Source organism: Spea bombifrons, chromosome 13 (assembly GCF_027358695.1).
Source record: "Spea bombifrons isolate aSpeBom1 chromosome 13, aSpeBom1.2.pri, whole genome shotgun sequence".
In the NCBI taxonomy this organism is placed as follows: Eukaryota; Metazoa; Chordata; class Amphibia; order Anura; family Pelobatidae; genus Spea; species Spea bombifrons.
The window spans coordinates 19,561,261-19,573,333 of NC_071099.1; the positions used below are offsets into that span (position 1 = coordinate 19,561,261).

Consider the following 12,073-nt stretch of genomic DNA (forward strand, 5'->3'; position numbering starts at 1 on the left):
TATATCTATATATAGATATATATAGATATATATATATATAATGTATAGTTAAATCTGTTACATTTCTTCTTTAGGCGTCCATACTAGCTTTTTATGATGGCAGTCAGCGAATCTTCCATTGCTGTGAACTCAGGTGGGTTCTTCTGCTGATTGGCTTCTAATGCTTGGACAATTTTGACCGCATGATGAGCTGACCTTGCTTGGCTCTAAGTCTTCTTCTGTAGTATTTTAGAAGAAAACTTTCCAATCCCATCTATTACACCAATTTTGATGTATAGAGATAATAAGATTCTAGTCAAGAGTTGTCAACAGCGTAATTTGGACATTGGGACAACTAAGCTGCCATAGCGATAAAGGCAAAAAGAGACCAAAAACATTAAAAAAAAAATCCTAATTTTACCAAAGGGAAACTCGGCTTCATCAGGTTTTGTTACAGGTAACATAATATCTCATGGGTTGTAGTAATGTCCGCCCTACAGTTCCCTTACAATGACCATGAGAAGATGCCACAATGAGAACGGGGTGTCTGGCTTTCGGAGAAACTCCTCCATTACAGAAGTTTAGCGAGTCTCCTTGGTATAAACCGGCTATGGGTGCGTTCCAGAGGTAGAGCCGTATTAAGTAGAAAGTATTTCGAGCGAAATAAAATTGTAGGTGAATTACAACCGAGCAGTATCATTACAGACGTAAGAAAGAATATCATTATCGTAAATGAATAGTCAAGTGTATGTCCTTTCCCGAAGTTTCTGGCCAATGTACACTGAACCTTTTTTCCTTACTTAGCAGCGATTGCAATATACTACAAATAAATGAGTTGGGTTTTTCCGAAATCTGGCAGCGAGTGAGGAGTAGAACCATGTTTTTTGGAAAAGATTAAGGAAAGTTGGCAGAATCTAGGGTAATCCTACACTATGTTGTCATTTTTGGCAAAATTAGCCGTAGAAAGTTGTGTTTTGTACCTTTCCCTTTTTGGCCCTTTCATTCATTTTTTTTATATTATTTTTTTTTTCTCTTTAATTTTTTTTTGTCAGGAATCAATCCATGACAAACCATGGCAAATGTGTAAGTTTGCATACATCGGAACATGTCTGAGGCAATTTTTATAGATGCTTAACATTGCTACCATGTTACTACGGTGCTTATTTTTCAACCCCCCTTAGAGTCCTGTCTGCCCCCCCCCCTTTCTTAAAGATTGAGGGCAGAACCGGGGCAAAGCAATAATTTTTGTTCACTTCTAAAAGGTTACAGTAATAAAGAGACCCTTGTTAACATCAGAGAACATGGCAGCCAGAAGCTTTCATAGGCTTGTCATTGTTTATTTTATCTGTAATTTGGAACCTTCTGCGCTGTTCAAACATTGGCAAGGAATTAATTAACCATTGGTTTGCTTTACCTGCTAACAAACCTGTTCAAAAGCAAGTGTTCCTCTGCCCCTTTCAGATTACCTTTAGCAGTGATCTCTAGAGTTGTTGTGTGGCGCTCGACGAAGCTCCGTTTTGTGGCCTCTTGAAAAAACGTATTTTAGTAATAATAATAATAATAATAATAATGTATGAAATCAGATAGCAAATCCCATGTAACATGTTTGTTAAATACAGTATGTTTTTTTTAAAGAATAATTTTTTAAGGAGGAGCTCAGAGGGCGACAAATTTGGTTTAGTTCCAGGACCAGTTTTTGTTTTCCCAGTGATACTAACATATGTACTAACATACTAACGTCACACATATACTTACACACACAGTAACATACTAACATCACACACATACTTACACACAGAGTAACATACTAACATCACACATATACTTACACACACAGTAACACACTGACATCACACATACACTTACACACACAGTAACACACTGACATCACACATACACTTACACACACAGTAACACACTGACATCACACATATACTTACACACACAGTAACACACTGACACATACTGAGCACAATAATGAGATTTTTTCTTTGTTTGAAAGGGTAATCCATGAAGTTAAATCATTTCTGTGGGATTATATGAACCAATTCTTTAGGAAGGGGCGAGTTAGAGGAAAGAATAAAAAGTCCTCATTCTGAAGTTTGATTACGGTTACAAAATGCTCTTACACCCAAGAAAAAGTTGCATGGACATGGAGGCATTTTGGGATTAAAGAAGCGATCCTAGACAGAGCCGGTCTTAAATGTTCTGGCGCCCTGTGCGGACTACTCCTCTGGTGCCCCCTTCTCACTACCCCTCCCTCTGTCTCTTCTCACTACCCCCCGCCCTTTCTCACTACCTCCCCCCGCCCCTTCTCACTACCCCCCCACCCCTTCTCACTACCCCCTCCCTGCCCCTTCTAACTATCTACTCCCTCTCCCTACTTCTCATTATCCTCACTTACCTTGTTACCTTACGTCTTCCCACTCTGCCGCGGTGCTGGCATTTCATGTCGAGCGCCGGAATATGATGTCATATTCCGGCGCTCAACATGAAATGCCGGCACAGCGACGGAGTCACGGAGAGTGAGGGGCGCCGAGTGGTTGCTGAAAACTTCACGAGCAACCGCTCGGCGCCCCTGCCCGGGACTTAAATTAAAGCATCGTTTTTTGAGTTTTTTTTAACTTTATTTAACATGAAGGATGTTAAATAAAGTTTAAAAAACAAACAAAAAAAGAAGTTTTAATTTAAGTCCCGGGCAGGCGCCCCTGCTGCCATGGCGCCCTGTGCGGCCGCACAGGTCGCACACCCCTAAGGCCGGCCCTGATCCTAGAAGAAATATTTTAATGAAAACATAATGAGTGGAGGAGTATACATAATCGGTGAAGTCATCAAGCATGATTTCCTAGAGAGGTGACACGGAAGACTCTCCCGAATGAAGACGAGGGTGGGATACATTGTTTTGAGGATTCTTCCGGAATGTGATCTTTGAGCATGCTGGGAGCAATCGGTGTGGAGGGGTTAGATAATCTCCGGAAATAATCATTTCTTAATTTGTAAGGATTGTATTGGGGGGGAGGCAGAAAATAAAACTTTTGAAGACCGAATAGATGTAGAACTTCTTGAAAACCTTTAAAATCATCTCTCAATGACCATTCCCAGCCACCAACGCCTTTGGCCCGATCAGTCTCGAGGCACTGAGATAAAACAGAAATTCTCTTTAACGTTGGGCTAGATATATTTATTTTAGTCAGTCGAAGGAGATTTTGGAGTTACACAAAGATTCCGATGTGTAGTTTGAGAACCGCAGCGGGAATTGGTTTGGCGAAGTTTACCAAATCAATGTAATTTGGATCCTTAGCTTCCCTTGAACTAATTCAAGTACAAAAATCATCAGGCTCCCGTGAAACCTCCCAACCCCTTTCCCCCAAAGTAGAAACATTGCTAAGTTCTTCAATAAAGTTGATAGTAAATCCATCCTGACGTGTGTGTTGGCCTGGGATTCGCTTCTCTCGGTATACTGGTTCTTTGTTACCACGCAGCCGAGGTATTCTTGTGTAACAGGTGCATTTTATATTAAATGCATATGGCTGCTGTTAAAATCGTGATCAGTATAACGTTGCTGAACCTAAGCTCAACGCGAATTCTGCAAGGAAAAATGGAACATTGAATAATACGAATCCCAGAAAATCCGGGTGAAATCTCTTTTTTATGTGTATGGTCAGCTCGTTCAGTTATTCTTATTCAGGTGAACTTTTCAACTTTATCCAACAGTTTTAAAATTGAATTGCATAGCTTATATCCCATTGCCATCTGTCAAAACCCATTTCTGCCTTATATTTTCTTTGCCACGGAGCCGCAGGAGTAAAGGCATTTTTAAGATTTAGTAAAGAGGATGTGGAACGTCTATACAATAAAGAAACTATGCTTACATCAGAGACGTGACAACATAAAATATAGCTATCAATGAGCTTTGGTAGCACGTAAATACAGTAAACCCCGATTCTTTGCACTTAAAGGGAAAGAAAATAGTTATCTTTTAAAACTAAAAAAATTAAAATAAAGGGCATTCTTCATTTTGGAAAAACATTTGCCCGGTGCCCACATTTACTTCAAATTTTTGTCAGCTGTTAATTCTGTTTGCTAGAAATCCTGTCATGTAGGAAGAAAAAGTTAAAGTTTGGAGGTATTGTTGAAAAAAATGTTACAATTGGTGTTTGGTCAGAAAAGACTGAAAAAATGCTTCTGTGTTTAGAAAATAACGATTAACAATGTTGTCCTACACATATATATCGACCTACCACTCATTACCGAGTGCACTGATTAAAAAATATCGATGGATCCCAATTCTTACATGTATTTGAAAACAAAACTGTATCTTTAAGTTGTGTTTAAGCTGTACCTTTACGCAGCGAAGGTGTAGATTTCTTTTCTCCTTCAGTGGACACCTTGTTAATGACCCTCGTTTAACACGTTTTTCTTGAGTGATGGGAAAACAAGTGGCATAAACTCACGCTTTGTTCAATGTGCCAAGGAAAAGTGTTTCACCTTGTAACAGCGTAGCTCTTGCTACTGTCCGTATTGACAGCTGTTGCGAAAACTCCCAGGATGCTTTGCTAGTTTACGCTTCTACGGTCATCATGGAAGTTTCACTTCCCCGTCAGATAGACGGCTAAGTTAATGTCCGAAATATTTCCAAAAAAGTAAAAAAAAAAAAAACTGGCACAAACTGAAAGGGTTAAAGTTTTAATTCAGTAGATAGATACGTGTAGTTTCATAAAGTGATCGTTTCTCCGAACCGCTTGCCTTTCGGTTATATAGAGTAAAGTACTTGAGTTAATGGAGCCAGTGTGTTTTTTTATTTTCATTCTTTCTTAACATTTGCCTGATGTTCTATTTCTTTCTTTTCTTTTTTTTTTTGCAATAAGTGTTAAGCAATTCTCAAGGTAACAATTTTATTATGTCATAAAAGTAGCATAGCAAATATATCGTAAGTCGCGGAATTTGTTTATTTAAAAACGGAGAGGTAATTTATTGAGTGTGCTACATGGAACCTGGTCTGCCTTATTAAAGCTAAGTAATACTGATTTACAATGTATTCCACCGAGGAAAAACATGTCCTGAGCCTTGCACAGAAAGATCCCCTCTGATTGGTTAGACGTGACATCATTGTTTGCAAGCGCTATAAAAATATAATTGAACCATCTGATAAATTGTAATCATAATATGAACCTTCTAATGTGCCTTTTGTTAATTTCTCAAGCCTTATTAAATATAGTAATAAGCGGCTATAAGTGGTACCTGGGATCTTTAGCCAGCTGTCTGTAGCCTGAAAACGTGAAATGATCCAATCCGTTGCTTTTATACGACGGAAAATTGATGGCTGTATATACTAAACTTAATTACCTGATTATAATAGAAAAATAACTCTGCTAATACGGTAAGTCACAGGGGATTTGTCAATGCAAAGTAAATGTTAAATGCACTTATAACATTAGAAATGTGTACTTTGTAGCTGTGTATATGGATATGTGTCTGTGCTCATAGTTCGGAATTATTATTCTGAAGGCCGGTATGTGGTAATATTTAAGATTTTACATGGTAGGCGTTCCACTTTTATTTAGATCTTAAGTAAGAGTGCATCATATTGCGTTTGGTTCTCCATCCTTCCATTTCTTGACGTCTGAGCAGCGTTCTGTGAACCTACCCAGATACTTACCGCTCCGCGGCTTGTCGCTGAACTCTTGTGTTCGCTCGCCAGCACCAGGCAATCGCCATCTTTATGGTTGGCATCGGTGCCTGGAACGTAATTTAGGCTGCAGTGAGCAAGGGCTTAAGGGTTTGGACATTCTGCTCAGCGGAAGCCATGGAAATATTATTCAGACATTTCTAGGAAAGGTAGTGGAAATCTTACATGGTGTTATTTTCAATAAATATATAAATAGTCTGACTTTAAATGAAGTATTAACTGTTTTTGTAACGTGAAGAGGCTATTATGAACTCGATGTGTAGTTAAAAATAATTCAATGGGGGGGCAGTAGGGAAGCTGTCAATCAATAGCTATACATTATAACGCAACACATAACCAATTTGGTAAACTTTCTCCAACCACGCTCTGTACAAGTTTCATTCCGTTTGGGTTTATTTAGTGTTTATTTAAAAGCAAGAACAATTGTTGCACATTTATATAAAAGTTATTTAGGGGATCTAATATAAGCTGAGTGTCACACCTATAGTTCAATTAAACCACATAGGGCATAAAGCTTAAATAATGAAATGGTGCAAAAAAGAAAAAAGAAAACTATTAACTATATAGTAGGACTTAGTAATACTTTATTCAAATCCAATAAATAAAATATCCAAACACAAAACAGAGCGTTACAGGCTGCACCGTCCCATCACAAATGGAACATTTGCCAGTAAAGAGAAATGACTTTTGGGATCGACGACCTCTTCCTTGCCACAAAGATTTTATTGTAAATGTAAAAATGAAATCCAGTATGGCTGTTCTTGTGGCTGTTTTTATTTTAATACACATGAGACGATTATTGCGCGTTGAAATTAAAGGTATAACAGCAGCATATTTCATTTGATCCAAGGAATTGCATTTTGTAATGATGAAAATGACGGCGTCCCCGGCTCTTGGAAGCAGATTTTGTCAAGTGTTTCTGAAGAAACTTGTAAGCCTGCCAAAGACTCCTATCTACAAGGCAAGAGTCTGTCTTTCCTTCCCCATATATCTTTACTTGTAACGAAACCATATACCCCATAGGAAGAGAGCTGTATAAAGTGCTTCTGTTTGAGGGTCTTGGCCAGATATTGTACATTACCAGCGGAAGGAAATCCATACGGTTGTGACACACTCCATTACCCAGAGCAGCATGCGCATGATTATAAGGCATTGCACACCAGCCGTTCTTATGTCATGGAAAGGAAATATTGTTTTCATCTTTCCTCTTTGAAACTTAATTGCAATTTTTGTCCTCTAGAATTCCGCGCGTTATGCAACACGATCTCCGTAAAGTAGCTGTCCCTCTCCAGAAGATATATTCATGCTAATAAAACAGTAAGGTCCTCTGAGATGGATTTCTCTATTTCCAGCACTCAGTCAATGCTTTGATTTCCTTTATTTTTTTTTCTGGAGCTTTCAAACACGAAATTGTGCTTTTTTGATGTACGAGCTTCATGCTGCTAAGTAAGACTCCAAATATTGGCTCGACGGTCCGTAATGGACAGACATAGAGTTGTCAGGCTGGAAGGGTAGCCCCAGTGGATTTTTTCACACAAACTTTCTATACATTAAATAAATGTTGAAAAGATTTATTGAATTATAAATGTTCTGTGCCGTGTAATAAGAAAATGTATAGTATTACTTATGTTCTCTCTAATGTGTAATACGGCTGCCAGCGAGACGGTCCTGCTCGTTGACCGAAAGCCAAAGACTACGCTCACAAGAACCCCTTATCTTCTGCATAGATGTCGGTTTATAGCAAATAAATATTTTGCAGACAATTCAATAAATTCTTCATATGCCTCAATAACTTGGTCAAGTTGCATATCCCTGACTTCTAATTCAAAACCGTATTTTTCAACCTTCTATAAAGCTATAACTCTCGAGATCCTTCAGTTAAAGCCGTGCCAAAAACAAAGCTGCAGCTTCAACATTGTGCGGCCTTTTAACAAGAATGATGCAGTCTTATCAATTTTAAACACCTACTTTAGCGTCTTTGGTGAGCTATGGTGAGCTGGCCCAGTGTCATGCATAACTAAATCACTAAGCAGAGTTTCAAGAAATCTCCCGCATTGGGGTTTATTCACTAACAGCAGAGTTGACAGGATAGTTTGCTGGCTTATTGCTTTAGACTTGGAGCAGGACGAGAAGTGTACAAAGTAAGTTATGTTGGAGGGTAAATTAAAGCTGTTTAACTACATATCGCTAAAACGGCAGCAATATTAAGCCCCAAAGCTCGGGTTGGGCCCCCCGTGTGCTGCGTAACTGGGAGATAGGGGGATGCGTCTCTTTATCGCACGTCCGATATACGTCACCCGGGGGGGTTTGTTGGTTGATCAGTGCTGGCGTGCCGTGTTTTTGCTTTACTTGTCGGTATCCTTTCCTGGCTTACTACTCGTTACATAAAACTGACTCCACGCTGTTGAGTGAGAAGCCAACAAATAAAATCTGTTATTCAAAGACTGACGTACCATAACGCTCTTGTTTAAAAAGCATGTTGATTTACATGAAATTAATACCAAATAAAAAAAAAAAAGTCAATTACACACTATTACAAGATACTGAATATGTTATATTTACAGCGTGTGGACGTGGGGTCTTTATGCAGTCACATAATAGATTAAACGGTGAAACTACTCTACTCCCCCGATTGGAGCCAGATGTATTGAATAGCAGTTGGGCGATCCATGAAAAATGACTTCATTATTTAGCTTTCCATCCCAATACGCCTATAATGTTTAAGTTTTATGTAATTTTTTCATCTCGTTCTTGATTGACACGCTGCTAGCCATCGGGAGCGGAGAGGACCCCAGCTGTTTTGAGGAACCTATTTGGATGACAGCCCAGTTGAGGTCTATATCTTAGGCCTCTGTTCTGTCAACCAGCTTTCGAGAGTCTCTAAGACCGAAGTAGTTCCAAAATATGTCTACATTCTGAAACGAAATTGGCTTGGAATAACCTTAAAAAACTCCTCCAGGGGATACGTTAAGGCGCCACTACAGCAGAGACCTCTGTTTAGAACTTGTGTTGTTCAGCCCATTACCACCTTTTTAGAAATCTTTTCTCAGTGTTTTTAAGTTGAAACACAAAAGGTCTCTGTCCCAAATACAACGCCATTGTCCCCTGGTGCAGTTAGGTTACTGATGACCCCCATAATTAGGACACCAATCTGTTCTAGTATCTAGCGTGGCATGTTATTAATGTGCATTGTGACAAAGGTTTTATTCAAAATGTATTGTTTTTTAATGATTGTATGCATGTTAAAATGTTCATTTCAGGACTGGGTCTATTACACAGGGATCTCTTTGGAGATCGAATCCTTGTATTACCACAGCTTTTATGGCCATGGAAATATAGCAGCTCGCGATATGTTACGCAATCAGAGGTTGCTTTTAGACTCCGTGGGCTCGTAACCTCCTGAGCCCTTCCATTACCCTCTGAAGATTTGCAGGCACTAGAATTTGCTTGCATGGTCAATGCGATTATGAGGTTTTCACATTTTAAAATCGATTGTCAAAATGATGTTTTGCTTTGTTTTGTTTTCTTTTCTTCGTTTAGTGGAATTGAATATATTTGGTTTAAATATTAACCACGGTCCTACCGTTTGACCATTGACGGGCACCAAGAATTTCCCGCTACTCCTATAAATGCAGGCCACGTTTAAGAAAGGCTCGGCGTTCCTTCTACCTGGAATTCTGAACAAAATATGCTTTATTTTACCTATTAAATAATAGGACTTTCGGGCTGGATAAGGGTGGGTGACAGCCTGCTAGTCTGATGCTCCTAAGACTTCAACGAGCTTAGACTACCCATGGAGTATTTCCTCCCCATGACGAGGCCTAAACTGCTTACATCTGGAGCAAGAACCAGATTTCTTCTTTATTTCCTTTGCAAACTTTACTTATCTCCCCTTATAAAATGATAAACCTTGGGGAACGTTACATGACAAGAGCTCCACGCTAGGAGGAGAACCAATTGCAGGTCTAATATTCTGCGTTCTAAAATGGATTATAATTGGTTATGGTGTTTGTTATGAATTACACTCCTCTCAAGCCTATGTTTGCTGTAACTGATATATGGGCTTAACCTGTTAAATGCTGTATGAGGCGGTACTGTGACCCTGGAACTGTTGGTTTTACCCTGATTACTATAGCGATTGGAAAAGTTGATGTTTGTCTTGTATACAGATAATCTCTTAAATCCTCCAAACAATAACTAAAAGTTTGCTTAACCGGCATTCATATTGGAGACAAACCGTTTATTCTCAGTATGTTCAGTCAATGTACAAGCATGTTATGTAAAGAGCGTTAGCATGTTAGATATGTCAACCCTGAACATGCGTGCAATGATTTGTAAAATGTTTGTGTTCCAGATTGATTCTGTGGCTTTGAAGAACAGCATGAGGGCTTTGACCGAAATTTTTTATGCTGCGATATTTGGATATGACGAGGTACCGTGTCTACACATACGTGTGTGTGTGCGCGTGCATGCGTGTGTGTGTGTGTGTGTGTGCGTGTTTGTGTGTATCTTGTAGTGGGACCGTTTTTCTGGCAGGATCTATCTTCGGAGTGCATTATCCTTAGAGAAATGAGTCTGCATTCAGAAGCAAGATTACAATAAAAAAATGATCGATTTTCAGTCCCATCGGCATAGACACAGAAACTCGTTCTTCTGTAATCGGTAAAGGCCATTGCGTGTGTTTATTTACTATTTAAAGTAAAAGCAATTCTGCTTACTTTAGGGAATTATATCAGATGACAGAGTTCTGGCAGCATCTCTTTGGCGGAATCTTTTCAACCAGCAATGTGAAGACCCTCAGCAAGTTGAGTTGATGGTGGAGTATGTGCGGAAACAGGTAAAGGGGACTGGAAAATGCTTTTATTCGTTTTGATCTCTCCAAACATGAACAATGCATTGTTGGGGCTGCGTTGCATCCCCAATTCATCTGAGGATGATTTAGAATTGGTCGCTGTCAATTTCTGTGTCTAAAGCTCATCTTGAAATAAGGTGTATTTTTGTTGGCTTTATTGAAGTAGAATTGCTTTGGATGTGAATGCCTGTGCGGATTATTGCGCGCTAGGCTTGTGTGACATCTGTGTGCACTAATACATTTTTTGTGTCCCCCCCCACGAGTACACTTACATGGTAGCTGAATTGCATAAAATGATCCTATTTTATGTAGGTCTAATATATATATATATATATATATATATATATATACACAGCATGCCTATGGTCAGCCATCGACAGCAAGATGGCAGGCAGTAGACTATGCATGGGTTTTGAGCATGATGCTGCGTTCCTGGGATTTAAATAATTGTCCCCTTAAAGAGACAACTTAGTGACTCTACAACAAAAAAAGACTGTTAATATTTTCACGCGTGGACAATAAAAAACTACTAATTTCTAAAGGTATATAAAAGTATCCTTTTTCTCCCGGACTGGAGTATTATCCCCAGTCCGCGGTGCCTTCGGTCGCCGACCCACTAGGCGTTTGCTGGGTTTGCCAGATGGCCGGTCTGAGCCTGATTATCCTCCGTAAGAATATAACGTAGTTCTAGCAGGAGTTTCATTTCGGGGAGAAGCACATAACGGCCCCAACTTAGGGCAGCTAATAATGACAGACATATCTCTCAATTTACCATTTAATGTGAAGCATCTGGCCCCGGAATGGGCTGAATGTACAGACGCATTACGCATATACCTGGCATGCGGTAAACAATCCGCCGGGGGCAGTTCTGTCCGGCGCTGATTCCTATTCTTATTACTTACACATGGATATGTGAGATGACCCGGGGTAAGGGCATCGCCTTCTGCCTCCACGCCCAGAACTTCTCTCTTTTCGTATTATTTTACTTTTCATCACAGGGTCTTCGCTGGTTTTGCTCTCCGTGTTAAAAGCCGTCAGATGGAATAAACAGCCCCGTGACATGCGTAATAATCCTTGGGTTTGAAAGAATGTTTTAATGTTTAGTCTCGTGTGAATTTTTTTAGGTCCTTCTAAGGTTTGCTTTAATGATGTCGTTTTCTGCATGGGCTGATCTGTGTAGCTTTGCAAAAGCACCTGTGAGTTACGTAATCTTTTCCCAAATGACTCCATCCTTCTTACAGGGTTCTTGTGAAAGATTTTTTAAAGATATAACCAGTTTAAAGGTGTACTTGTTATAGCACATAAAACAGACGTTAACCCTTTTTAGCTACATAGCACCTTTTGCCTTTCGTGCGGTAAAATGAGCCATTTGGAACTTGTGAGCTCTTATGACTGATAACTTACTCGACCTTTTCTCTAAAATGCTGAAGACTATCATTTTTTTTTTCCCAAAAGCCAAGTTTTGGTTAGAAATAACACCCGTTAACACGCATAGATTTCCAATGAGTTAGAAGTTAGTGAATAGGCTTCTGGACGTTCCTCGGTGACCCGCT

The 12,073-nt window shown here is 39.4% G+C and overlaps 1 protein-coding gene across 2 annotated transcripts in view; it reads left to right on the plus strand.

The window, feature by feature from the left end:
* The window catches only part of LOC128471102 (ubiquinol-cytochrome-c reductase complex assembly factor 1), a 77,168-nt gene that overhangs the window by 64,210 nt on the left and 885 nt on the right, over window positions 1-12,073 (plus strand). For both annotated transcript variants that reach the window (XM_053452961.1, XM_053452960.1), the window contains 2 exons: window positions 10,023-10,100; window positions 10,392-10,505. In XM_053452961.1, coding sequence (XP_053308936.1) covers window positions 10,023-10,100; window positions 10,392-10,505 — 192 coding nt within the window. The remainder of the gene's footprint in view (window positions 1-10,022; window positions 10,101-10,391; window positions 10,506-12,073) is intronic.